At 62.9% G+C, this 27,955-nt stretch overlaps 2 protein-coding genes across 10 annotated transcripts in view; one reads left to right on the forward strand and one right to left on the reverse strand.

The window, feature by feature from the left end:
* Window positions 1-27,955, reverse strand: part of CE3H7orf50 (chromosome E3 C7orf50 homolog) — a 109,254-nt gene that overhangs the window by 24,929 nt on the left and 56,370 nt on the right. The window lies entirely within an intron of this gene.
* Window positions 2,073-21,139, forward strand: GPR146 (G protein-coupled receptor 146). 9 transcript variants are annotated; one of them, XM_042972246.1, is made up of 4 exons: window positions 3,966-4,035; window positions 4,522-4,712; window positions 5,260-5,375; window positions 15,450-19,586. In XM_042972246.1, exons 3-4 carry the CDS (start codon window positions 5,364-5,366, stop codon window positions 16,458-16,460), a joined length of 1,023 nt encoding a protein of 340 aa, XP_042828180.1. In that variant the 5' UTR covers window positions 3,966-4,035; window positions 4,522-4,712; window positions 5,260-5,363; the 3' UTR covers window positions 16,461-19,586. The 9 variants fall into 9 exon arrangements, 5 of the variants coding, with proteins under 5 accessions (XP_042828183.1, XP_042828181.1, XP_042828180.1 ...); XM_042972249.1 differs by lacking the exons at window positions 3,966-4,035; window positions 4,522-4,712 and adding an exon at window positions 2,073-2,477; XM_042972247.1 differs by lacking the exon at window positions 4,522-4,712 and having other exon boundaries at window positions 3,965-4,035.

The raw sequence follows: 27,955 nt of genomic DNA on the forward strand, positions 1-27,955 counted from the left end.
TTCCTGGGAATCTGTAATTATTTAAAAATAAAAAGCCAAAAGGGAGAGAGTGCACTCCAGAACAGAAACCGAACCTAAAACAGCAACGTCTGTGCCTCTAGTCTGGAGGGACTGGGTGTGGCTTGGACCAGGCGGCCCCACAGGAGCTCGTACAGCCCAAGCCAGGAGTGAGGGGACCCTGCCTGGCTCAGTGCTCGCCCAGCTCCAGGCCTGGACAGAGGCCCCGCGGCCAAGCCCCCGGCCCCTCTGTCACGAGGGGGAACGGACGGGCTTGGACAGGCCGCGCCGGGGGAAGCAAGCAGGACAGTCACCCGGTCTTTTCGGAAGCCCCAGGGCTGGCAGGACACTGGCACGTCGCTGGACGGATCCGGGGGCTGGGGTCCTTTGCTGTTGTGCAAACAGCAGCCCTCTGGCTTCAGCAGACAGCAGGCGGGGCCTAACGGGCAGGTGGGCGGGGGCGGGGGCGGGGGTGGAGCTGACACCCAGGGGTGCTGTTCAAAGTGCGCCCACTCCTGTTCTGTGCAGGAAGTGCTTCCATACGCACTATTTTTAACACTGGTGAAAGGCTTGGGAGGGGAAAAGGCAAACGGCATCAAGATTCCTCCGTGCACCCACCGACCCCCTCAGGGGCTCAGCGCCCACAGTCTGCACACCCACCAGGCCCCTTCCCGGGCCGAGGCTGGGACGTGGGGGGTGGGGGGCCGTCCCGGGGTCCCGGGGAGCCCTGCGGGGACCTGCGAGCCCGCGGAGCTGCGCCCAGGCCCGGCCCACGGGCAGCGGCACATTCTTTGTCTGGCCCCCTCTTTCGGAAATTTTACAGGAGATTCGAACACGCACAGAAGACCGTACACTGAATCCTCGCGCCTCCCCCTCCTGCCCTCGCCTCGGGCCCCTGCCTCGCCCCAAGCAAAGCCCGGGCGTCCCATCCAGCCTCAGCGTGTACTTCTGACCCCTCAGCACAGAGCTCCATCGTGCCCCAGGCCACTGAGGAGAGGAGCCCCAGGCTGGGCACCTGCCTGGAGGCAGGAGGAAGGAGGTTTCTCTCGGCAGCAGCCCAGCCAGTGAGAAGCCGCCCTCTGGCCTCCTCCGAGGGGCTCTCGTCCTGAGCAGCGCCCCCCCCCCTTCTATTCTCAGACGCACTTGGGGGTCACCACGGTTTGCCCGTGGTAAGTGCGATTCCTTTGCCATTCTGGAATACAGAACGAAGATATCTGGTAAGATAACGGGCGGTTCTGTTTTTAGGGCTAATGTCACACGTGTGTGTGTTCAGTGTAAGATACGCAAAAAATCATAGAAAGAACACATGCAGAACGACACAGAACAGCTTCTTCTGAGAAAACAGAGTGTCTTTACTAACCCCATTATGTGGAAGCTGAATCGTGAGCTCTTCTGCTAAAATTGTGGCAGGAACGTTTGATCAGATGAAACGCCAAGTTGGGCTCTGACTCTGGGGGCACGTGAGCCTGTGGGGAGGACACACAAACCGCCGTCCCGGGCTCTGCGCCGGCCGCACGCCTCCCGCCTACACCACTGGCCTTTCCAGGCTGGGTCTCTCTCACCACGCCCTCCACGCTCCTTATCAGAGTCCACAGTTCGAGGGAGCCCTGAAGAACATTAACTCCGTTAACAGAGCCACGAAGAAGTCCAGATATAGAACCTTTCTCTAAACCGGACTCACAAGAACTAGCAAGTTACTCCGAACATTCCTTGTCCCTGATCGACACGTCACCTAGGACCAAATATCCAGTGTAAGCACATAATTATGAGAGAAGGGGCATCTCCAAAAGGAAGCTGGCCCTGCCTTTTCAGCCAAGGCAGCTGTAACCCTCCACATCATCGTCTCCAGCCACCCCCCCCGCCCCCCCCACAGAATGACCACATGCAAACAAACTCTGGGTAGCAGAGTCCCCTCAGTGTGGAATGCAGCCCAGCCCATCTTGTCTGCTGCCACTCCAGTCACCAGGAATACTCGCCAAGTCTCCAGAATGTGGTGAGCAAAGGGCCATTGTGATGTTTCTATAATCCGTGGAGAGGCGGCCCCGTGACCTCAGCAAAACACTGGGCTGCGGCCTCCCTCTTCGCTGCAGAGCGCCGTGCACAATTAGGGCACCGGCCTTGTGACCACAGGGAGAGCGGCTGCAGAAGCACAGCCCTGGGGCCCCGGGGGCACACAGCCCCTGCTCCTCAGGAACCCACACCGGCAGTCGGGGGACGGCTAACTCCGTGTGGTTTTCGAAAACGGACGCCTGAGCGTGAGACGGTCAGGAACCCAGGAGGAATCAGGTCACGCTCGCACACCAACTCCGTCCGCCCAGGACGGTGGTGCTGTCCCCACAGACATCCGGCTCTGGCACAGCAATCGGCCAGAACAGTCAGGGAGCAGCTGCCAACAAGGCACAAAGCTATCGCCCTCGGAGGGAGATTTACGTGAGCCAGCTAGAGAGTGCTAGAAGGTGCAGACCTTGGCTCAGCTGCAGGTGCGTGGCCCTGACACATGCACGGACACTGTGCTGTCCTTCCTGGCCCCGCTGGCATTCCTGGCAGAGGCCTTCTTCGCAGAGAAGGCAGTGTGGGTGACCTGACGCTAAGTGGCTTAGGTGGCACTACATGTCAGCTCTCCCCAGTTGCCAACAGCTGCAGAACATCCTGTCCTGTGGGCAGACTGCGTTATACCTGGCGTCCCGGGGACTGTGACCAGGAATTCTGCCAAGGCCACTCATACGAGGGCGATAACGTTTACTTGGGTGCATTGGTAAGAGAACTCATCTGGGTTCACATCCTGACCCCACCAGGGGCTGTGTGACCTTGGGCAGGTTCCTTAAGTTTTCTGAGCCTCAGTGCCACTTAAAATGGGAATCCTGCATTGCACTGCTGCTAAAACACATTTTCTCTCTCATTTCAACACCTTTAAAAACAGGATGCTGCTTATAACCGGCAGTGTCAGAACTTAATTGTGGCAAGTTGTTTTCTTTTTAGTGGTTCATAAGACAACGGCACGGGTAGCACTAATGATGTCTTAAGAGCTGATAAAACGTGGAAGTAAAAACCTTCCAAGGCTGTTCTGAGGGCCTAGGGCAGGAGCTGGCAAAGAGGGGTCTCTCCAGCTGTCTGAGCTGAGTGCTGGACGACCGTGGCTGGTCTAGGCGTTGGGGGACGCGTGGCCCGCTGTCAGGCGGCTCTCTGCTAGAAACCCACTTCTGGCGTGGGGCGGAGAAGCAAGGTGAGGCAATGACGACAGGGCCAAGCGGGCGGTGGGGTCCACAAGTGACCTGGACTCTGCTCTGCCCTTTTACCACAGGGAGTCTGGTCCCCCAGCTGACCCCAACTTCCGTCTCTAATCCGTGGTCAGGAAGCTGAGCTGTGGGGCGGGCGGGCCCGGGGTGGAGCCCTGAGCAAGCAGGCGGCACTGGGATGCTGCCTCTACCGCTCTCCCGTTCAACCCCCGGTCACACCACGGATCTTCATTAAATTAGAAGGCGCTGAGGTACTAATTACAGCAAAGTAAACCTCCTTGTTCTTTAAACTCTCCCGACTTTTAATCGTGACCACAGCTACGAAATTAATGCGGCTGCAGACGGTACACCGTGTCTTCCCGTGGCCGGCTCGGTTGGCAAATTCCGACGACCAGAAGCAAGGGGTGAATTTGGAGACAGCAGGCGCGCTTTGGGGAGGTGCAGGTGCGCCTGGAAGGACCAGATTACAGCCTTCGGAGGGAGGGGGGGCGCTGTCCCCTGCAGATTAGAGCGCGTTCTGACTCGGCGGTACGACCAGCACCAGCGCTTTGGGGGAGCGCACGGCAGCGCCCGGGGTTCGCGTCCCGCACCCGGCTGACCTCGGGTCACAGGACGCGCTCCGCCCCGCCCCCGCCCCCGCCCCGCGCGGCGGGAGTGCGGCGCGAGCCCGGGGGGCGGGGCGGGGCCGGCCGGGGGCGGGGCGGGCGGCGGTCACGTGTGTACACAGGCCCGCGCGGCGTGCGCGCCTTGAGCCCCGCCGCCTCGGAGCCCGGAGCTGCCCGCCCCGCGGCCCAGCGAGCCGGTGAGTGGGCGCCCAACGCGGGGTCGAGCGGCGGGCACGCTCGGGGGCGCGGCCCGCGCGGACAGCGAGCCCCGGGCTGTGGCGGCCCCGCACGGCCGGTGCTCCGCTGGGACTTTCGGGTGCCTCGGCCCCGCCCTGGCGCTGTCCTCTTGGGGCGGGGGGGGGGGGGGTTGCCGTCCTCTGGGGGGGCTGGGGGCGCCGTCTCCCAGGGGTTTGGGGGCACCGTCCCCTTGTGGGGTGGAGGCGTTGTTCCCCAGAGGTTTGGGGGCACCGGTCCACTTGCGGGCGGGGTGGGGGCGCTGTCCCCAGCCTGGGGCAGCCCTCCCGCTGAGCTAACCGGGCAGCCGCCCTGCGGTCATTAACCTGTGGAGGGTTCCTCCTGTGTCCTGCGGGGAGGGGGAGGGGGGAGGGGGTGAGAGGGAAAGGAGGCTGACGGCTGACCGTGCTTATAGCTTCCCCCCTCTTTGTGATTACACAATTTTTTAGTAAGTTCTGGAACTACGTCTGAGTGCAGTTATCAAGTCTGTTGCTGACTGTCTCGGACACTTGCTGAAAACGTGACTCCCCTGGGTATGGAAAGGCTCCCGCAAAACTTCCTAGGAAGGCAGTGGCCCCCAGCCTTTGAACACCCACCTGCTCTGCGGGCAGCAAGAGCCGCCACGGACACCTCAGCTCTGGTCTCGAGGCTGGGCCTCGTCTCTTGGGGGGGGCCTGAGGGAGCCTGCGCGTTTGATGTCCCCTGACCGGAGGGGCCCCCCTCCGAGATCTCCCAGCTTTAAGCCGAGCAGCCGGCGGAGCGGGAGGCTGGAAGCCGGTTTCACAGACCTCTGCAAACACGAGAGTAGGACTAAAATGGCTCCGACCCCGTTCCCAGGCTGCTCGTGCACGGTGACCAGATCCTCCACTGTCCCCACCGGGCCTACCTGGGGCACGGCTGGGAGCGAACAGAGGCACTATTAATGATTGCGCACAGCGTACAGCCCCCGTCCGTGGCCCGCGGCAGAGCTCCTAAAGGAACTGCTGTGGGGCCCGGCTCTCCAGACCAGAACCTCTGCCATCTCCCCGAACGAAGCAGGCCTCTCGATACCTAGCTTCTAAAACCTGGAGCTCGTATTTGGGGAGTGCTTACCGGGCCCCTCGACGCAGGAAGCTGGGCCAGAGCAGAAAGCCCGTGGCCCGGGGCCACACGCCGCTCTCTGACCATGCGGTGTCCTGCCTCTCCAGTCAGGATGGAAACACCCAGGGGATAGAGGGACGCGGCTCGAGGCCAGGACGTAACTGTCAGCGTTGACCTGGCGTTCCCGCAAGTCAGAGCGCGTGGTAGGTTGATGGAAGCCAAGGTACGTCCACCTGATGTGGGTCACGTGGGCTGTGGGCTGTGAAGACTGTGCCTATTACATAACGAGAGAGTGACATCCTTGCCGAGATCGCTGTTGGGAAATCCGCTTGTTTGATTTACAGGTGGGAAGAGGGCTGTGCTGCCTCCGGGGGCCGGGGGAGGGGGGGTCCTGGGGCTGCCGCACCCGTCCACGGCCCTGGGATGTCATTTGGAATCCTGAGAAAACAGCCGCCACCTGGCCTTTAAGGAGCCAACCACGTAGCAGGGCCACGTCTTGGGGGCTGCTAGCAGGCGGGTGGGGGGTGAGCCCCTCCACGTTAGTGCGCGTGACAAAACCGTGCTCCTTCTTCCTTAAACGGTGTTTCCTGGTTATTTCCTCTTGCCTGCTGCTGGCTCAAAGCCTAAAGCCACTTGTATAAGTGGGCAGCGTCAGGCCGCGTGTGCCCACGGGGGTCTCAGGCCTAGGACCCAAATTACCACCTGGGCATCAAAGAGCGGAGAGGACTCAGTCTAGATAAGAAAAAAGGCTGGTTTTCCCTCTAACTGGAGATGCCAAGCACCACTGGGGAGCAGAGTCCTGTCCCCTGGGGGCCCCATGTGCAAGCACAACGTCCTGGAGTAGCAGGACAGGGTGAAATGGGCCAGGTGTCCTGTGTGTCCCCCAGCAGGCCTGGCCTGGTCCCCTTCCTCCCATACATGCCGGGGGAGGGGGGGGCGTGCCCAAGGGCTTCCCAGTTTTAATTAGAACCCAGCACACCAGGAAGCAACTCTGAGAACAGACAGCCAGCTGGTTGCTCCCTCGGAAATGACTGCAGGCGGTGATCAGATGAGGGGCTCTGAGCAACCCCCCCCCCCCCCCCCCAGGTAAGAGCACACCTAGTTAATAGCTAGGGGAGGTCGGGAACCCAGATGGGGTGCCAGGCCTGCCCAGAGTCTGAAATGGGAGACTTGGTCTGTTCTCAGGCCTTTGAATTTCTGAGCGAGTCTCTGTGTTTCCCCCTGGCCTGGGGTACCTGGAAGGAGCATGAGCCACAAACCAAGTCAGGGAACAAAACAGCCCAGGTAACTAGTGCTCCCATAGACAAAAGAGTGTGTGTCCCATCTCCTTCCAGGGAAAGGAAGCCTGTGGCCTGTACAGGCGCCCCGCTGGCCCGGACCGGGCGGCCTGGTCTCAGCCCCCCACAGCCCTTCCTGAGCTGGCAGACAAGCCTGCTCTCTTCCAGGGAGAGGGAGGCGGCTCTTTGTTTATGCGTCTCAGCCAGGTTGCCTGGCCCACTCACTGCTCTGCAATTGAGAACAGTAAAAAGCAAAAAGCTATAAAATTCAAAACAACCCATCTGTATAAGAACAGCTTCTTATCACACCCCAGGAAGGCGCAGCGTTTGCGATAGGAATCAGTATGTACAAGCCCTCTGCATTGAAAACCTATGAAAACATCAGCCTTTCCGGAGTGTCTGGCTCCTGCCAGCTGGATGTTAATTGTAGCTGAAGCCTCTGCCCGTTATTACAAAAGGAAATAAACATTCAGGAGTCATTTTCAAAGCATTCTGATTGTTCTAGAACATTCATCTGAAGTTGAGTCTCACGGTGCACAGCGGGTCTATGTCAAATAGAAACAACCCACAGGACCATCAGCCCGGCCGGGCTGTCCGCCCAAGCAGGGTGCACTGCCCGGGCCTCGCAGCCCTGTGCCCCCCTCAAGAAGCTCTCCCACTGTCTGCTGTCCCTTCTCCTACATGGGGTTCTGGTGCTCACCTTGGGGAGGAGCCTGTGACCTAACGGTCCTCCTCCCCAGCCAGCCAGCCAGCCAGCCAGACTTCTGGCACAAATCACCCTCCCCCCTGCCGTTCAGAGAGCTTAGAGAGCTCAGAGAGCTCTCAGCAGGACTGGCTGGGGGGTGGGGACAGCAGTCAGGGAGGGCTCCCCGGGGCGTTGATGCCAAAATAAAACTTCAGGAGTGAGTTAGCACTTCACAAAGGAACGGAGAATCGAGGAAAGGCAGTCTAGGCAAGGGACCAGTGTGTGCATACAGCAGTGGACAAGGGACGAGGGAAGCTGTGTTCACCCCCGCCCGGCCCCGGCAGGGGGTGGGGGGGCAGGTGCCCGGCCCAGATGGGCCCCACACCAGAGGACAGGATTTCCTGATAACAAAGCAAGGAAACCAGGTAAGGTTTTAGAGAGACCGGCTCAGCTACCTTTCAACGGCGTGACTCCTCTTTGCTGGTTTTTCACGTCTGCCGGGTCTGTGCGCGTGCAGGCAGGGTTCCCAGCAGGCGTGACCCCTGCCCATCCCTGCAGCAGCCCAGCCACCCCCCACCCATGCTGCCTGGACCCACTCCTGGCCCCGGTCTGCACGGAGATCACTGTGCGCCTCAGCCAAGCGCATTCCCATTGCTTACAGACGTGCTGTTTTGACGGGCTGGTTTATACCATCATGCGGTCTTTGAAAAGGCACAGAAAGCAAGCCGCCCATGTCTTGCCTCAAAATGCTTCTAACAGGCCGCCTGACCGGCGGGTGGGCCTTGCCAGCAGTGAAGAGGAGGGCCAGTCGCTGCGGAGAGGCCTCTCCGGCGTCGTCCTAAGGGAGGGCTGGAAAAGAACGGACCAGAGCCGTCCTGCGTCCCAGCTTGTCTGCACGCCGTGAGCGCACGCGAGGGAAGCACACGCTTACTTATGCCCCAGTTGAATGTGAGCGCAACACCAGGAAAATCGCCGTGTGTCACCAAAGCCCTAACCCAGCCGCAGAGCCTGTGAACTCGCTCCTGTCCCCCGACAGCCCCGCTGGGCCTGCGACTGGTGGTCACGTGCTCACACCTCCCTCCCGGTGGGTTTCCTCTCGCCGTGTCTCAGGTGACCGATTCGGAGCACAGGTTCACGCACTAGCGTTCTGGGCACCCAGCGCGCCTGGGGAGGAGGGTGCGGGCTCAGATCCTCCTCGTCCCCACACTGGGGACTCACCCTGGCCCACCCGGTCTCGCTCCACGTACCTGAGCTCCTAATCTGGGGAAACTGAGGCAGCACAGAACCCGTGTAACGGGCACCACACGGTGGGTGAGCAGAGCCTCACCCCGGAGGCTCCACAGGGCTGTCCTGAGAGCTCGCTGAGCCAGGTCACGGGCACTAACTGAGCCCCCTCTGCAAGGCGCAAGTCTCTGCGTAAGTGGCCTCCTGTACCGTGGAGGTCCCGCTGCAAAGTCTCCCGTGCGGGACGGGAGTTGGCCAGGGCAGTGACTGAAAGCAGAGGCATTGAGGACCGGTGCTCTCCTGCCTCAGGCACCCTACCTGCAGCCCCGCCGTGCTGTCCCCGTCTGTCCCCCTCCGTCACCCAGGCCCGGCCACCACCCCTGCTGCTCTGGACGCTAGGCCACCACTGCCACAGGGGCTGCACCTGCTCTCGCAGCAGGGCCTCGCGGTTGTCTGCAGAGGGACCCCTGCAGAGGCGGCATGTTCAGGGCCTACGGGCCGCCAGCGCCAGCGCCAGACCCCCATCCCCCCCGTCAGGGCCTCCAGGTCTGTGAGTCGCTTGGCCTTGTCCAGCTGCTCGTGCCCCAGGTGGGGGACAGACAGCCCTTGGACACTCATGTGCTGAGCTGGCAGTCCAGCCAAAGAACCTCCCGACCCAGCACAGGGGGGCCCTCGGCTCGAGGGCGACCCCCCCACGTGACCAGGAGCAGCCGGGACACCTCCTGGGCCTGGAAATGGCAAGTCCAGGAAAGCACCTTCGTGAAAAATAATTATTGAAGCCCAGAGGTGGTCTTGGAAGTAAATGGCGCTTCTTTTCTACCTGAGAGCATTTGTAGTAAATGACTGTCACCCAGCTGAGGACACACAGGCCTCTGTAGGGGATGCAGGGAGACAGAGGGCTCCGGAAACTAAGTCCCTAGAAACGCTCAGAGACCTGCACGCCCGGTGGCCTCTCACTCCATCCTCCACAAGCGCTAGTCAGGCCTCCCCTGCCCTGCCAGGGGTGGCTACCGTATTACTCTGAGAGGCTGGCCCGAGGTCACCCCGTGAGCCCGCAGAGAGGCCCGGATGGCAAAGCCGTGGCACCAAGTCCACAAATGGAATGCCAGCTTTGACCAAGAAACCTTGCCCTTGTGGACCTCGGCCTCGCTCTCCTCTATGGGTCCCAGAGGCGACCCCTCCACGCTGGAGCGTCGAGCACAGCCTTGTTCCCTCCGAAGGGTTCCCGCCGCACAGCCAGCCTCGTGCAGGGGTGCCCCCTCAGCCTCCGGGTCCTCTCAGGTTTTTCTGGACGAACAGGCCATTTGTGACCTCTCGCCCCTCTGGGATGCGCAGCCAAGCCGCCGAAGGGTTCGCGGTAATGGTCCAAGTCGGCTGAGGGCTCACCCCGGGCGGGGGGCTTCGTGCAGCCATCTCTCAGGCCAGTCCCGGCACCTGCTTCCACCAGGCAGCTTCCTCCGCCCTCCCCCGCCTCGGTCACCTGTCGACTGGCCCCACAGGCCTGGATCCGTGCTGCCCCGAAGCCCTTTGAAGAGGCCTGGGAAGGGGAGTGGCCACTGGAGAGGCCAGCCCGGTCCTTATGGTGCGGAGGCTTTCTTCTGAGTGTGATTAGAGAACGAAACACGCAGAAAGCTCTCGGAGAGAGAGAGGGTATGTGAGTCACCTTTACAGGAAAAGCCAGAATGAACTCATAACCTGGTCTTGGACAGCCGCGAGCAGGTCGCTGGCCTGGAGAGCGCCTCCCTTTTGCCGCCCGGCCCAGATACTGGCGCACAGCACTCCTGCAGCCCCCGCCCTGCGCTGGCCTGTCACCACCGAGGCCCGCTTCCGGACCAGCAGAGGGTGGGGGCCCGGCGGTCCTGCTGTGCCCATTCCTGCCAACGTGCCGGGGGCGGCCTGGCTTTGTGCACCCAGGCCGGCTGGCGGTCTGGGCTCACGACGCCGCAGAGAAGCGCAGACCCATCTCGGCGGGGGTCTTGAAGATGCGTGGAGATCTGGGGTGGGATGGGGGGGGGGGGGGCTCTCGGAAGATGTTCGCAGCTTTTCGTGTGCTTCTCGGCTCCGGTGGCGTGAGGTCGGGAAGGGGCTCCGACCTGGAACACCCACCCTGGGAGGAGGGGAGAGGTTCGGGGACGGACCCAGCGCTCAGCTGCGGTGAAACGGTGGGCTGGCAGGAGCGGTGGCTCACGGGGGGCCCTGGGTGCCGGTCCGTGGGCACAGCCATCGCCGTGGGTGCAGACAGGGCACCTGGATGGACATGATGGGGTGTCAGTCCTGAAGGAATCTTGGAAGAGGCTTTGGGAGGCTAGAGGCAGGGCCAGCAGAGGCAGAGTGGCACCGAGGGAGTGGGGGCGGGAAGGACACAGCAGGCCAGGCGTCTCTGCCAATGGACCCTTCCGGAAAGGGCTCTAAAGCGTGTGGAAAAGGAGGGCAGGCACAAGGGGCCAGGGAGGCAGCGGGGAGCTCCGGCAAGAAAGGGCCCAGGGGTCCTAGTGGGGAGGTGTGGTGACAGGACCGGCCTGTTTGGAGAGCCAGCCTGGATGAGAGGCCCACTGGGGTCCCCGCTGACCCTGACACCGTCGGCTGAGGGGCTGCGGCAGGTGGCAGGGCCTGGAAGTTGGGATTGTCAATCCTGCCGTTTGGGGAGAACGTGGCAGGTTTCCAAATGAAAACGGGTGGAGAGTGGAGCGCAGGCCCGCTCGGCCCTGGAGAGGCCGCCTCCCCGCCGGCTGTGCCCCAAGTTCCTCTTTCGCCGAAGGAAGTGAACCGAGAACGGGCGAGCTGGAAAGGTGGTCTGAGGGCTGCGCGGGAGGGCGGGAGCCAAACCATTGTTCCCAGGTTGGCCTGCTTCCCGGGCAGCCTGAGGGGAAGTCTCTGTTCCCGGGTTCCTGGACTTGCAAAACCAGAGTGCACAAAAGGGAAGTGGGGTCACCGCAAGGAACCGGGGACCAGAGGAAGGCAGGGCCGGGAAGGGGTCGGGCGTGGGGGCGTCCGCGGGCTCCCAGGTGCGGAGCGGCGGGCAGCGGCCCCGAGGAACGGCACCGGGGCCGGGCCCTGACCGGGCGGCACCCCCCCCCCCGCCCCACCACGGTCTCCACAACGTCTACGCTGTGACGAGCGCCACCGGCTCCAAGACCTGAGCGTGTTTCTCTCACTGGCCCGTCCTGCTCGTTCTCACCGCCCACGACACGCGGCAGTTCTGGCCTCCTGAGCGCGTCCACCGTGCCACGTGCCCACACCCCGGGCTCGGCTGGCTCTGCCAGCCGTGCTCCCCGGGACCCACGTTCTGTCTGCACAGGGCGCGGGCGAGCCCATCTCGAGGCAGGCGCTTGGCCGTCCGGGAGCCTCCGTGACGGTGGCACCCTCCGCCTCCCCCACTCCCCCCCAAAGACAGGGACGAGCTTCGGCAAAGGCCAGACAGACGGCCCCGTTTGTGACACAAGGCGGCTCCTCACCGCTGGCCTCCCCGGAGGATTGCCGGAACGAAAGGACGAGGCCTCTCGTCAGGCCTAGAGAAAGCGAACCGTCTGCATCCAGATCACGGCCGCCCGTGTACTTGACCCACGTGGGAACCATGCACGCGCAGCGCCCCCTCCGACAAGCGAGCTGGGGCCACACGAGCACGTGAACTAGGAAGGAGGCTCTCGACAGACCGCGTTCCGGCTGAGGCTTTCCCAAGAACGGAGCCGTCCTCAGCCCGGCGCGGCGGCCCGCCAGCGGCCCTTCCTGCGGCCCCACGGGGGCAGCCGTGGGCAGTCAGGGCCGCGGCTCTGACCCCGCGGCCGGGAGGCTCCAGGCCGGCTGTGTTCCACGGCGACGTCGAGAAGACACCCGTCCTTCTTCCTGCCGGTCCCGAGCCTGGCCCTCAGCCACCGCTGCCCGCTTCGGAGAGCTCTCGGGGCCACGCCCCGGGGCAGGCGGCCACGGCCCCTCTCCATGGTGACTGGGTAACTCTCAGGGAGGCCCGCGTTCCGCCCTTAGTGGCCGCCCAGCTTCCTCGCAGAGGGAAAAAAGGAACTCGTCCGTGCACACGCCCAGCACCCCGAGTGTCCGGGGCGGCCACGTGGGCTCCAGACGAGCCTCATCGCACCGGCCCCGCCACCCGGTGCGGGCCGGGGGCGCAGAGGGGGGAGGACGCGGGCGCTCCCGAAACCGGAGCGGCAGGGCAGGAGCCTGATCCGACGGTGCCGGCCCTTCCAGGCACAACCCTCATTCCGTGAAACCGGCTGTAAACAGAGCTGGGGAGGGGCCGCCGTGCCTGCCAAGGGAGGCAGAGACCGAGTGATTTACTGGAGGAAAACAAGTGTGCGTCCACACTGGGCACCGAGCGCACACACGCGCCCGCGCAGGAAGCCAGCGCTGCACGGCTGCGGCTGATAAGCTCCCGGGGGTGGGGTGGGGTGGGGGTGGGGGGCAGAGAAACAGGATCCTCTCGGCGTCCTTGGCTGCTCACGGACGGGGTCTGCGGTCCAGGCGCACAGAAACGTGGGGCTCGGGATAAAGGTAAGCAGCCTGCGCCGAAGGCTCCGCTGTGGCTGCACCGGGGACAGGCGGCCGGGAGGGGCTGGGCCGGGGGGGACGCCCTGAATGGGGAGTGCCGAGTGTCCCCCACCCCCCCCCCCCCACCACACCTGAACCGGGAGGGAAGGACGGGCTCGTCACACCACGAGCGCGAATCCTGGGGTCCCGGCCTGGGCGCCGAGCGCGAGCCCGCCTTTCTCGCTAGCAACTACCCCGTGTGAGTTCAACGCCGGTCTTAAAGATGGCGGAAGGCCCTTCCTTTTGTGGGGCTGCGGCTCCACATCTCGGTCTCCTTACGAGGAGGAAGGCCGGTACACGAGAGTAGGTGCGACACCTCGGGCAGACCCCACGGGCCCTGGGGGAGGAGGTGAGCCAGGCAGGGCCAGACCAGAGGGGGTCTGCCTGTGGGCTGACCACGGCTGAGACGGATGCACTGGGATGTGAAACGTCTAGTGGCCACAAGAACGCGCGGTGTTTCCTGGGGACTCGAGGCCTGTGAAGTCCGGTGGAGAAGCTCTCCACAGCCACGGGCCCCCGTCCGCTGTCCCCCGGTTATGGTCAGAGCCATGGTTCGGCGTGCAGGAGCCCAGAACAGAGAGGAGACCGCACTTAAACATCCACAGCCAGCTCCGGATGAGTTCAGGAAGGAGAGTGGAAACCAGCCGTGTAATCAGCTAAAAGATGACACAAAAAGGACCCCCCACCACCCAGCTTTGGGAGACCAAAGCTTCCTGAGGAACCACAGGTGTTCCAGGAACATGCCAGCAGCCCAGTGCTCCCGCTGCACCCCAGGATCCGGTTCCTGGGGTGCAGGGTGCCCACCAGGGCCAGAAGCTGAGGAGCGCGGTCTAGATTTAGGGACCCAACCCATGCTGTGGATTACAGCGAACACTTCTAAAAGTGATGTAATCAGCACGTGTGGGCAGAATCCGGCCAGCCCGGCGCCCGGCAATGGCCCGACCCCGAGCATCACTCCGGTCTGACGGGCTGCTGGGCGGCATTCACGAGAATTACAAAACACTCCCACCGACTCGATGTCCCTGAACGGGAGCTCACGCACCGACTGCCCACCTGCCCATCATAGCCGATGCAGGCGCACTCCTGTTGTGGGGACCCCCAACCTCCCTTTACTTCCTGGTTAACCCCCTGACGCCCCACTGGCTCACTGCCTCGGGGGAAATCAGCAGGTAGATGTCTGTGTTCACCGCCTGATCCCCACCCGACCCCCACGCCAGGCTCCAGCCTGCAGTGAAGCGGCAGGTGTGGGCAGGGCCTGGCCCCCGAGCCCCTTCAGGGGCTGGGGTCCGGCACCAACAGCAACAGGGCTGGCAGAACCCTCGGCCCCTACGCCCAGGAAACAAACGTGCACTCTGCATGCGTTCGCCCGAGAGGATTTCTTATTCTGAGAGCAGGAGATCAGGATGGGCCGAAATTCATTTTGCACGGAAGGTGTTCCTCCAAAGGACCGTGACGCGTGAAGAGTGTGCTCTTTCCTCACGTGTGGGTGCTCCCGGCCAGCCGCACACCCACGCCTCCCGTGTGCTAGACCACGGGCCACTGGTTTGCACTCCGGCGGGGAGGGGGGCGGGGGGGCGCAGCACAAGGTTCCCTCCGAGGGAACCCCATCACCGGGGCCCCGTGGTGGCCCAGTGGACACCAAGGCGTGAGCCTCTCACCCACGGTGGCCACCCCCACTTCCGCACTCCTCCTCAGGTGGGGCTCCCACCGCCTGGCTTAGCGCCTCCTGCTCTCCCAGCTGCGTTCAGGGCGCACCTGTCACCTGCCAGCCTGTGCAGCTGCCCGCGACCTGCTCCCACGTGTGCACCCACACCCGCTCTCGGGGACAGAGGCGCAGCGTGCTGGTGCAGCCCAGGTGGCAGGAGAGACGGGGCGGGTCTCTGGCCACCAGACCGCAGACACAGGTGTGGAGGGCGGGCGGACGCACAATTCCCACACACGCCGGGAAGGGTCCGGGCAGGGCTGTGGCGGCCTGCTGTTCCCACCCAGGAGGCTGTGGAGGGTCACCCTGTCGTGGGAAGGCCCATATGCATCACGGCCCTGCGTGCCGCGCCACGGGCACCTGTCCTTCTAAAACCCCTTTCAGTAAAGAGGCTGAAAAGGAGGTGGTCACGGGGCTCGCTTAAAGCCACTGGGTGGTGGGGGGCTGGACAGGAGCCCAGGACTGGGGGTGGGGAGCCCTGCAGGGTGTCCCCGCATGGTGGAGAGAAGCCAGGACGGGAGGCAGCGTGAAGGCTGCCTGAAGCGGCTTCCCCGGCGGGATCTCGGGCGCATCATCCAGTGCTCAGATTTCTCTAGAAACGGGCTCGGGGAGGCTCGTCGTGGCCGTCAGGGTCACGGCAGCATCGTGACCTTGCGGGCCCAGCTCAGGACCTAGGGCAGCCACGGACAGCGACTTGGCTCTCCCAGAACACGCACGCTCGGGACAGAGTTTTTCTGGAAGGGCCCGCAGTCTCTAGCCCTTGCCCTGCTAGCTTAAGGGGCGAGGCTTCCTTCGGGCACCACCTCCGCATCTCTGAGGGGCTGGCGGGGCCCGGGGCTCTGGCTAACCTTCCGCTGCTTTCTCCCGCAGCCCGCCGTCATGTGGAGCTGCGGCCCGCTCAACGGCACGGGCGGCGTGGAGGACCAGCCGCTGTGCCAGCACATGCATCTGGTCCTGTCCGTCTTCTCCCTGCTCTACCTGGTGGCCGGCGTCCCCGTCGGCCTGGGCTACAACGCCCTGCTCGTCCTGGTCAACCTGCACGACCAGAGCAGCATGACCATGCCTGACGTCTACTTCGTCAACATGGCCGTGGCGGGCCTGGTGCTCAGCGCCCTGGCGCCCGTGCACCTGCTGGGCCCCACCGCCTCCGGGTGGGCCCTGTGGGGCTTCGGCAGCGAGGCCCACGTCACGCTGCTGGTGCTGTTCAACGTCTCCTCCCTGGTGACCATGTACTCCACGGCCCTGCTCAGCCTCGACTGCTACATCGAGCGGGCGCTGCCGCGCACCTACATGTCCAGCGTCTACAACACGCGACACGTGTGCGGCTTCGTCTGGGGCGGGGCCCTGCTCACCAGCTTCTCCTCCCTGCTCTTCTACGTCTGCAGCCACGTGGCCGCCAGGATCGTCGAGTGTTCCAAGATGCGGGACGCGCAGGCCGCGGACGCCATCATGGTGTTCATCGGCTACGTGGTCCCCGCCCTGGCCGTGCTCTACGCGCTCGCGCTCCTCTCGAGGATCCGGAAGGAGGACACGCCGCTCGACCAGGACGCGGGGAGGCTGGACCCCTCGGTGCACAGGCTCCTGGTGGCCACCGTGTGCACGCAGTTCGGGCTCTGGACGCCTCACTACCTGACCCTCCTGGGGCACACGCTGCTGGCCTTGCGGGGGAGGCCCGTCGACAGGCACCACCTGGGGATCCTGCTCTTCGCTAAGGACCTGGCGAGATTCCTGGCCTTCTCCAGCAGCTCCGTGGTGCCGCTCCTTTACCGCTACATCAACAGAAACTTCCCCGGCAAACTCCGGCGGCTGATAAAGAAAATGCACTGCGGGCGCCAGAGCTGCTCCCCGGACCAAGCAGGGGTACAGCAGGTGATGGCGTAGAGCCGGCGGCTGGGGTCGCGGTCGCTCGCTGAGCGCGGGTCCTGGGGCCGCCACCAGTGCCCCGGGTGGGGTCATCGGACGGGCAGTCAACAGCGTACTTCCCGGAGGCACGGTCCGGGCCCCCTCCTGGGAGACAGGCGACCGACACTTGACCTGGATGCACAGCACTTTGTCACTGCCCGCTCTGTCACGCTCTTCCCCAGGACGTCACTGAGGCCGGGACCCAGAACAGCACGAGGCGTGTTCTCTCCAAGTTTTCCGCTTCCAGACAGGCCGCTCTTAGGTCAAGGCCGCGCGGTCCAAGGCGGGAGGGGCCTGGCGTGAAAAACAGCTGCCTGCCCACCTGCTTCGGGCGGACGCGCTGCTCGGTCGTGCGGGGCCACACCCGCATTAGCGTCCTCAGCCTGGCCGCCTCCACCCTGCGTCTCTGAACGAAGTCAGGAGAATCCAAATCCAGTGTTTGTATTCTGTGCCGGCAAAATACCCGATTCTGTCTCTTTACTTGCGCTTATAAAGAGATTCGACAGAAGTCACCAAAGCCTGATAGCGAAGGAAGCAACACGAAGGGCGCTCCCGTGGGACGGACGGGCTGGCTCCTGCTACCGCAGGGTCGTGCTGGGTGGGGTGAGGCGGGGAGAGGCGCGTGCCGTGCCACGCACACGGGCAGCGTGCAAATGCTTCAGAGGGACAGGGCCAGCAGTGTGGCTGGTCTTAGGCGGAGGGCCCTTAACTGGTACCCCTGCTGCCCTCCCAGGTGGCCTCAGCTAACCGTCTTCAGTAGAAGCCAGCTCCCCAAAGTGTGCACAAAACCCCACGCTAGTAGTAAACCGAAGAGAGGAAAGCACGGTGAGGATTTCCAACCTAACACAGAAGCTGGGAGGGACCGCCTGGGGAGACACAGGCCTGCAAGGCGGAGCCCGGTCTGGCACCGGGGCAGAGCGTGGGGCCACCACTGCCACCTTGCACCCGACAACAGCCTGCTTCGCCAGACGCGGCGCGTGCCTGGATCCTTCCGCGCCGCGTCCCGTAAACACCTGCTCTAAAACCGTGGCAGTAGAAGCCCCCTGCTCTCCTCGACACCATCCGCTCACCTGCACCCCGACGTCACGACGCACCACAGGCCTGCAGCCCCCTAACTGCACCTCTGAAACCCACAAAGCTCTAAAAACAGGAAGATTTGTTTGTCAAGTTTGCGGCACATTCCCTTGGTAGCAAACCTTGAGCTGAAGGGGTAGGAGAGCGCTTTTCTGAGGAAAGACGAGTGTGAATGTGATTTGCGGGGCACTGGCCCGGCCCCACAGGGCCCCGTAACACGCAGCACACACAGCATGTTAACCGTGTGCGCGCAAACGCAGAGAACAGGTGGACGTAGGTCGTTTGCCAAAAGCAGCCGGAAGGATGCACACGCCGTAAGATCTCATTCGTACGTCACCCTACGCTTTCCTGCGGGGTTACGGTGACGGGGAGCGGCTGGGGCTGGCAGCTTGGGAACTCCAACCCGCGTTTAGGTTTGTGCATCCAAAAATGTGTTGCTTTCTGTCGCTGCTCAGCAATACACTGTATTTATTTATTTATTTGTTTATTTTTCCCTTCTGACTCCCTTCACCCGTTTCTCCTCCCTGCCCCGGCAACCACCAATCCATGCTGTTTCCGTGGCCTTGGTTGTTTTTCTTACAGATCCCCTGTACCACTAAGATCATGTTCTACTCCTCTTTGACTTATCTCACTTAGCACAGTGCTCTCCAGGTCCGTCCGTGTTGTCGCAAATGGCCAGATTTCATTTCTGTTTATGGCTAATATTCCGCGGTGCGTGTACCCGCCCCCCCCCCCCTTCTTCTTCATCCACTTGTCCGTCAAGGGACACTCAGCTGCTTCTGTGTCTGGTCTGTTGTGAATAACGCTGCAGTGAGCGTGGGGGTGCAGACACCATTCTGACTCAGTGCTTTTGTTTCCTTTGGGTAGATACCCAGAAGTGCGATCACTGGATAAGTAGACCCGCTTTTGACTTCTGAGGCACGTCTGTACTGTTTTCACAGTGGCTGCAGCAGTGCGCATCCCCACCAGCGGTGCACGAGGACCCCTTTCCCGTACTCCCTCGCCAGCGCTCAGTGTCCTCTTGGTGGCGGCACCCTAGCAGGCGTGAGGAGCACCCACTGGGGTTCTGACGCGCTCCTCTGACGAGTGCCGCTGAGCACGTTCTCACATACACGTTGGCCGTCTGCGTTCTTTGCAGAAATGTCTGTTCTCATCCTTTGTGATCACATTTTATTTTGCTACTGGGTTGTGGGAGTGCTTTATGTATTTTGGAGATTAGTCCCTTATCAGAGATATTAACATACTAACTTTTGAGAACCTGAAAACTTAATTCTGACCCATCTGAGCCGAGGATGGCAGAGTGTGGCTCTGCGTTTTGCCACATTCCATTCAGGGAAATCGCTCCATTTGGCCCTGGTCTCTCGGGAGATTTAGCCCATGACTTGGTTGCCATTATGTTTCTGTCTGCAGAATATATCCCCTCCGGGATGATGCGATGACTGAGTTCAGAGTCTGCCTGTGCAGAAGCATGAAAATACACTGGACACCAGGGTCCTGGTCTTACTCGCCCCTGGTAGCTGTGAAATTCTGGACAGGTGGGGCCTAATCTACTTCCTGGCCAGTAAATCAGGGGCAGAATTAGAGAAGTTTCTGGGTTGCCTCTGTCCGTGAACGTGCTATTTCTACTGAAGGGCGCAGCGCCCCTCTGCTGCAGGGTTTCCCCCAGTCCTGAAAGTCTCAGACCCGACCCCCTCCGCTCCTCAAGCTGTGGGCTGCACGGCGGGGGGTCCCGTGGCCCCGGCTCCACTGGGGAACTCTCGTGTTGGCCGAGCGAACGGCGGGTTGCAGCGTGCCCGGCACTGCAGCCGTGGGGCCTCTGACCTCACACGCACCTGCTACCACGGAGTCTCAGTCCTCGTCCTCTCACGGCGGGTGGGCGGGGCTGGGGCCAGGGTCAGTCCCAGGTCCACCACACACGGGCAGGCTCTTGGGTCAGGAAGCCAGCACTGTTCTTAGGGGACACGGGACCCAGCGAGTGGGCTGGTTTGGGGTGGCAGTGCTATTTCAAATAAAAAGACCCTTTTCCTCGCTCATCTGTTCTGCTCTTTGCTCTGGAAAGAGCTCCTAGGAGAAGAGGGAGATCCCAAGGGCACAGAGCCGAGAGCCACGTGGGTCTCCGCCCACAGCCCCGGAGTCCCTCACCCCAGCTGGGCTCCCCCGAACAGAAAAGGGACCGAAAATCACGGTCTTGTTTTCACTTTCCCAGTGGCTTTGGTTGCAACCTGGCTTGTTTCTGGTGGCCTCCGGGGGCCTGAGCGGGTCCCACCCGTGCCGGTGACAGAGGGCCCCCGGGGGACGGGTGGCAGGCTGGGCGTCTCACGGAGACCCGTCCGCTGCTTTCGCGGCATCCCCGGGTCTCACGGCTCGACTGGCCTCTGTGCTCTTCTCCCCACTGGGGACGCCTCCGCCACCAGCCCCATGTGCTTCCCACATGGCTTTTGTCCATCCACAGGCACCTGGGCTGGATCCGGGGCGACTGGACGCTGCCTCCAGCGCTCCTGCCACGTGGCCCAAGACATGGAAAGAATTCTGAGCTGAGAGAAGAATGAGGAGTCGGTCGGGAAAGGCTCCAGTAGACTGTGAACGTGATCCGACGTGTTACACGTGGATTTTTTTAACTCACCCATCTCGATGTCTCCCAGTGGAAGTCTATGTTCCAAGGCCCTTAATTTTGTTATCAGTCCCTCGTATTATACTTTTTAAGTTAATCTTAATTTTGCTAATCACAACAACTCATCTACCTTGTCGTGCTTATTTAAGATTCCAGAAGGTGAATTTAATTTTAGGTTTGCTTCACGAAGGTTATAAAATTTATCACGGGAAACCAGATCTCCTGCTAATTGTGGCAGATGCATCGGTAAGACAGACCCCCAGGCCTTCATGGAAAGCACGTGATAAAGGATAAACCTGGAGAAAATGATTAAGAAGCTAAATTACAAGTGAAGTGCTTGGATTTAAAGTCAGCTGGAAAACTGGGGGAATTTTTCATTTCTCATCTGTTGCGTCTCTTCCAGAGGTTGTACCGTTTGCCTCGAGTTCTACGTAAATCACGAAGAAGATCCTGCTGAAGAAAAACCCACACGTTTGAAGACTTAAGTCACTTGACACAAATCACCCACCTTCGGAATTCTCAAAATGTGTATTTCCAGGGGTGTATGACGTGTAGCAGAAACCGGCACGGGACTTAGCCTATTTCCCCTGGTGACACGGGGCCCGCCACTTTTCGTTACTCCTCTGCTGCAGTGGCACAGCAGCAGCGTGTACCTGCACGCTCCCTCGGGCAGGGCGGGGCGCACCCCGCACCCCGTGAAGACAGCCCCCCGAGTCTGGCAAACGTTCTTTCCCGAGAACAGACGTTTGACAACTGCTGACGCGTCCCGAGGGCCGAGGACAGAACTGAGTGGCCCCAGCGGCTCCGTGTGGGAGCGCCTGTCCCCCCGCGGGAGGGCCTCGTCCCCCCGGGCAAGAGGGGAGCGTGCCGTGCACACGGCGAGTAAATCTGAGTAACGAACAGTGAGTCTCTGGGAATGAAAGAATCCGAATTTACCCATCTTATGTTAATAAAGAACGCGAGGTGCAAAGAATTTTACGATTTGCTTCATTCCGTACGTAAGACAGAAGTCCCGGGGAAAAAGCATTTGTTGAGCGGCTATGACATTATCGCCCCTCCTCCCGGTATTTGAAAACCGCTTCCCGGGAGGCTCTTGCGGGCCCGTGTGCCACTAACATCACGCGAACCGAGGAAACGATGCTACCGTCCGAAATGCTGCGAAGTCGCAGCGCGGTACGTTTCTACGTTCCCGCAGGGAACACGGGACTCCGACCCGCTCTGCAGCTGGGAGCGCAGGCGTGTGTGCGGGGCGCCACCTAGTGGCCGCCGGCAGAGCGTCGCCCTGCAGGGCAGCTGGGCGCCGGCCACAGAACCCTGACCGCGCCTGCACAGGGTGCTTCTCGCGGGGTTTACAGCCCATGTGGTCAGGGTCGGCGGGTCGCGCTCGGTGATTTATACCTTGGGGGCTTTCACCCCAAACCAGCCGCGGAACGGCAGACACCCCGCCCCGCGCTCCCCAACAATCGGACGAGGGAAACTCCGCCCTGCGGATGCCACGTGACTCAGGGAATTCAGGGCACATTGCGCTTTTCCAAAAACATGCGGTCAGCAGCAGTGGAGAGGAGCACTCGGACCACCCAGGCGCTGCTCCGCACACACACGCGTGTGCACACGCGTGTGCACACACACACTAAAGCCAACAGAACCTGGCGCAGACAGGGACAGCAGCCAAGTCCGGCCTAGGACGCCAGACTTCTGCACGGTTACCGCTCGGCGCACTATGTTTCCAGGGAGGGCAACCCCACACAGAGATTTCCGATCGCCAGCTGAAGCCGTGTCAGGGAGCATAGGTGAGAAAGAGACAGTTCAAAGATTATAAACGCTTTCAAAAGACGTTGCAGGGGCGCCTGGGTGGCTCTGTCGGTGAAGCATCCGACTCCAACTCCAGACTTCGGCTCAGGTCACAATCTCACGGGTGGGATCAAGCCCCACCTCGGGCTCTGTGCGGCCCCCACGGAGCCTGCTTGGGACCCTCTCTCTCCCTCTCTCAGCCCCTCCCCAGCTCACGCGTGTGCACCGAGTAAATAAATAAACTTAAAAAGAAACGCTGAAAAGGCTCTCTCTCTAAAGAGGCGGTGGTGAGTGGCAGGGGGCTGGAGGGGAAAGTGCTCCGGCCCGCGGCCTCCGGGCCTGCCCGCGAACGGCCAGCTGGAAGGCCCCACCAGGCCGGCCTCTGCTCCGCGGGGCTGCCCCTCCCGTGCATAGTCTCGAAGCCTGCGGAGCGCCACTACAAAGGGACAGGGCTCCACGGAGCAGGGCCTGGGGCACCTCGACCTAGGAAGCGAGGACAAACGGAGATGACCACGGCCACGCCACCAGTGCCGACAGGACCCGGGCCCCGGCTGGAAGTGGTTCCTCCTGGCCATGTTTGGGACAACTTGAGCAAACGAAAAGTGAAGAATTAAAAGGGAAAAAAAGTCCACAGAGACACTCAAAAAGGCAGGAAGCAGAGGGGAAAAGGAAGCAAAGGAGAAAACCAGTGCGTCTCAGCCTCAGGAATGGAAGGATGGGCACCACACAGGGAGGCTGTGGGCAAAGACGGCCAGGAGCATCCGTGTGGTCCAAGCAGCACCCGCGGCCAACTTCTCAGCGAGGGGGGCCTGTGAGCAGGGTGCCCAGGCCCGTCGCCCTGCCAGAAGCACATGCCCACCTGTACCCGGGGCAGGAGGGGCCTCAGCGCCCCTGAGAGGGGCCGTGGGGTCAGGCTGTGCGGCCACGGCTAATGCCCGAAAGGCAAGGCCTGGCCTGCGGGCAGGCAAAGGACAGGCTGGCCAGCGCCCCGGGGGGGCCGGACGCCACACCAGGGAGCATCAGCCCCAAGACGGAGAAGTGAGTAGCAGAGGCAGAACCCGAAAGATGGGCGGGAGGCAGTGCGGGGTGGAGTGGTCCTGCGGGGAGTCAGGGATGAGGGCTGGACGGCTGGGCGGAGGCGTGGAGAGACGGGCCGGCTCCCCACAAAGGAAGGAGACCACAAATTCCCGGTGGGTCCAGACGTCCTGAGCTTGGATCCCAGTGGCCTTCCAATCCCCGAACTGTCTCCCAGACTCCATCACAGCGCCCCATCCGCAAGGGGACAGCCGGGCAAACACGGCCAGTGGGCCGTGCACTGCGACGGGAAGTCAGGTCGGAGCCACAATAACCCAGATACGGTTTTCCTCTGAGAGATGTGTCCACAAAGCCCAGATGCCCCAGTGTCTGAAAAAGCCCCGTTACTTAGTGCTACGGGTCTGCTGTGAGATTCCGCGGGTGACGGAGGCCACGCGAGCCGGGAGACAAATCAGGAAGTAGCCGGCAGGCCAGCCGCCTTGGCGACAGGCCAGCCCGAGACGCCGGCCCCCACGTCTGCGGGGCTCGCTCCCAGGCCGCGGCCTGGGCTGGAACGGAGGCGTCAGTCCGTAGTCTGGACAGCAGCAGGACGACGACAGAGCAAAGGGGGACAGAGCCCGGGGAACGGGGATCGGCTGCCGTCAGGCAGGAGGAAGCCGTCTGAGGGGGCGGCTGCAAGCTCCGCGCACCTAAGAACAGCGGAGGCCAGCGGCGTTTGCCTCAAGTCATCCAATCCCAAACACGGAAAGGTGTCTTAGTGACAAGAGTCAAGACCAAGGGGTCGTTAGTGCTGGTATTACGGGAAGCGACAGAAGAGGTGACTCCCCCGCAGCCACTCATCTTCGTCTCTAGGGACCTGCTTCCCTCCCCCGACACGCACGGCGGTGGACTCACGCGGCACGTGGCTCCTCCCACCGAGTGCCACGTCTATACCCCCCCCACCCCCACCCCCCCCGGCCTCGGGCCGGTATCTGAACACCACTCCTCACGGCCGAGTAACCGCATCCCCTCGTGCGACACACATCGACCCGCACGGGGCTGCCTCCGCCTGTGGCCGCTGTCGGGGGGGGGGGGGGGGGGGCTGCCGTGAACACGGGTGTGCCACCTGTGGAGGCCGCACGGGACGGCGCGGTGACGTCCGCAACCTCCGCCGTGGGCAAAGCCGAGGACAGACGTCCCTCCCGCAGAGAACGTGTCCTCACGCGCAAGGACAACACCCACCCGTGCGCCCTGGGAGACGGGGGTGGGTGACAGAGAGTCGCCGGTCCCGGAACGAGCTGCCGCCTTCCCAACACGGGGACGGCGACGCACACCGCGAATCGGGGACAGGGCCGCTGGGCCGCAGCCTGCACTGTGAGTTCCCGCTCCAGGGGGACGACCCACCCACGGGCCGGCCCCGTGGGCAGGGGAGGGCGTAGGGCCAAGGGCATCCCCTCCACGCTCTCGCCCATCTCCCGGGCCCGTGTGCGCTTCGTGTATGCAGAGCTCGGACACACTTTTACCTCCTCGCCAGCGCCTGCCAGGAAACCGCCTTCGCCTGGCCCCACACGTGGCACCGAGGGCACGTGGCCGCACGAGGCGGCGGCAGGCCCGGGGGTGAGGCGGCCCAGCGCCCCGTCCGGGGAGCCGTGTCTTCCTGCGCCTCAACCCTGATTCAGGGCCCGGGGCCTCGGGGCGCAGACGATCCCAAGCGGGGATCCCAAGCGGGTCCACAGACACGCAGAGCCAGGATGTGACAAGAAGGCAGGCCGAGTCCTCAAGACCCCTCAGGAGGAGGGTGCTGGGGCTCCCGAGCGGTAGACGGACAGCGGGCTGGACAGGGGGACAGGCCAGGCTGGGCCGCAGAGGCCGGCCCACCTCAGACACACGCGGGGGCCTCGTCTCTGTGAGGGTCCCGGCTCGTGGCAGAAACCTGGCTTTGCCGACTGTCCTGGGCCCCCCACGTCCAGGTGTGCTAGCTCATTTAGCCCTCCAAGACCTCGAGGGGCAATGCTGTAATTACTGCCAATTTGCAGGAGGGGACGGAGTCCTGGGGGCTAAGCAGCCGGCCTGACACCCCCAATGTCAAGGCTTCAGGCTCTCCCCTCCACTCGGGACCAGGGACTCAGGACGTAAGTCTCCGTGGTTCTTTTAGCAGCCACGCTTGTCCTGTGTTTCGTCCACCGGCCCACGGCCGGCTCGGCTGAAGCCTGCCAGGTAGAGGACCAGGGTGAGTGGGGAAGGCACCCCAGAGAGCGGAGGCAGCAGCCCATGCAGGCCGGAGGAGGACGCTGCCTGTCTGCCAGCGGGGGCCACGGCACAGAGCGAGCGCACCGAGGGCACCGCAGGCAGGAGCCAAACCACACACCGGCCCTCCCAGTGGCAGCAGCTGGGGAGGACCGTGGTTTTGTCAGCTTAAGGAAGACAGGAGGTCGGGGCGGGGAGGGGGCGGGTGGCCAGCCAGGCCTGTCGCTCGTCCAGTAGCTCAGAAATTCCCCCGCGAGGCTGGGGGAGTTCACAGGGAAGGCTGTCTTGCTAACTCAGGGCTCTCGGAGGAAGAGACCGCCAAGGCCCAAGCTCATGGGCGCGGGAGGCAGGATGCCCCCAAAGCGTACGACAGAAACGGGCACTGCCCCCCGGGAGCTCACTCTCGCCTAAGGAGGGGGGGCCCAGATTCCACTGACGAGAACGTCGCCCCACGACACCGTCCACAGGAGGGGCCCTTTCTGGGGGCAGTGCCCACCCACCGGCCGCGTCATCCCCAGGCATCCTTCCAATAGCTGCGGGAAGCTCTGTAAACCTACTCGTGACAGGAAGCGGGGGTGGGGGGGTGGGGGGGTGGGGGGAGGCCTGGGGCTGCACATGGGGACTCGGAACCTGGAGACCCTGCTGGGGTCGCACACAGGGGCTCCGGACCCCCGAGCGCCCGCACAGGGGGCCGAGGGAGGCACACCCGGCCCTGCCGTAGCCCAGGGCTCCTCTGCTCGCCTGTGCACTGGGGGCTGGAGGCCTTTCTTCCCTAGAGGCCACGCACGCTCGTCAGGGACGGGGGGCTGGTGGCCACGGGGATCTAATGACAAGGCACCTCGTCACCCTGGGAGCCCAGAGGAGAACTCAGGCCTGAGACTGGCAGTGGCCCAGCCCCCTCTCCCGGGCCCCAGGTCTCCCATCGCTAGGGGAGGTCAGCCCCTATCAGTGGTCCTCAAACCTCTGGGAGGCTCCCCCACTCCAAAGCAGCTCCTCCGACCCCAGGCTCTGGGAACAGAGGCCCCAGGCTGGTTCCTTGTCGGTTCCTTGTCAGCTCCTCGCCAGCAACAACACTGCCGTGGGGGCCACACGTTGTGAGAGACCTTCAAACAAAACACTCTCCAGCCCCAGCCTTGCTGGTGCGGGGCTCCCGGGGGCGTCCTTCGCCTCTCTGGAGCCTCTGTGGGTTTCGCACGGAGCTCACGTGGCCCTTGGATGCCATCGGTGACCCCAGCGGGCAGGGTGCTGCAGAAAAAGTCCCCCAGCTGCATAAGGGATGCAGACACCTGGCGGGGGAGACACGCAGAGGGCTCCGCACGTCACGTCTCCCGCCGGTGCTGGCTCAGGGAAGCCGCGCGTCCAAACCCGTGTCTCAGCTCTTACTTCCTTGAGGCAGGCCCCTTCCTTCAGGAATTTGGGGACCCCCCAGGCCACTTCCTGACTCTCCGTGCTGACCCCATCCTCCCTCCAAAACTCGCACCTGCCCCGTGCCCAGCCTTGCCAGGCCACGGGTGACCAGCGCCCTTCAGGCGACAGCGCCCTGACTCTGCCTGACCCCGAGGGAGGCTCTAGGCACAGGCCCGCAGGGCAATAAGGGATCACTCCGCCTCTGTGTTCAGGACTCCGGCTGCCTGACGCCCACACCCCGTTGTCCGGGGGCAGAGGGCAGAGCCCCAATCCTGGCCTGGGTGGTGCCAACGCGGGCCCTGGGGCCGAGTGCTCTCAAGGGAAGGCTTCGGGGGACTTTCCCTCGGCAAGACAGGTTGTGAGGGCTTCTTCTGTATCACGGGTGGGGTTTTAGGTCCTATTTCAAGTTGCAGACGCTGCCCGCTTTCTGGGAGGGACCGTTTAGCGTGTGGAATCCACAGGAAACCGCTGGGCGCCCACAGTCGCTGGGAGGCACACGCGTTACTTGCTCCGGCCGCCACACCGGGACTCTGTACGCAGGCCGACCTGAACCTGTCTGGGTCACGCGGCCAAAGCATATGCTGTTCCCAGTGTGGCCTGTGTGGCTGGAACGACCTGAGACTGAGTTCCTGTCCTCCTTACAGAACTGGAGGCCTCTGCCTGGCCGCTGCCCGCAAGGGAGCTCGCGGAGAGGGGAGGACCGGAGGCGGACAGGAGCCGCCTGCACAGCTCACAGGCCCCGGCACAGGTCAGCCGCCGACCCTCTGGGCTTCCTTTTCTTTCCCTGCCTCCGTCTGCTTCCCCACCACCCGCTCAGCCGCCGGCCGGGGGACGGGCGATTTCACGGCTGAGCGACGCTTCACTCTGAAAACTCAGGTTTCTTTATACTGTAGACTGGCTCCGGTAAAAAGTAAAACAGAGTTCGTTTTCCTACACTTTCAGCCTGGAAGTGACTGAACGGACCGCTCGGGGCTTCCTCGTTCAAAAAAGATGATCAGTGGCTCCAACGCTGTGTCCTGAAGACAGAACCGGAAAGGCTTGTCCACGGGCAACACACGCATCTGGATGCAGACTGAAGCCGCCAGAGGCGTGGCTAGCGCGGGGGCACGAACACGGAGAAGGTCCGGTCTGGCAGAGCACAGTGTATGCCTTCCAGCAGCCACATCTGGGACGTGTATGTTTCATGGGGCACGAATCGGGGGCGGGGGGCGGGGGGCGGGGGCTCTTTCCGCGACTGCGGTCGGGAGGAACTGGGAGCCCAGACCTGGCAGCGTTTCTACCCAGAGGCCTGGGAAGGAAGGTTCGAGTTTTCAACGCGAGCAGGGGCGGC

The sequence above is a fragment of the Panthera tigris genome, chromosome E3 (assembly GCF_018350195.1).
Source record: "Panthera tigris isolate Pti1 chromosome E3, P.tigris_Pti1_mat1.1, whole genome shotgun sequence".
NCBI classification, from domain to species: domain Eukaryota; kingdom Metazoa; phylum Chordata; class Mammalia; order Carnivora; family Felidae; genus Panthera; species Panthera tigris.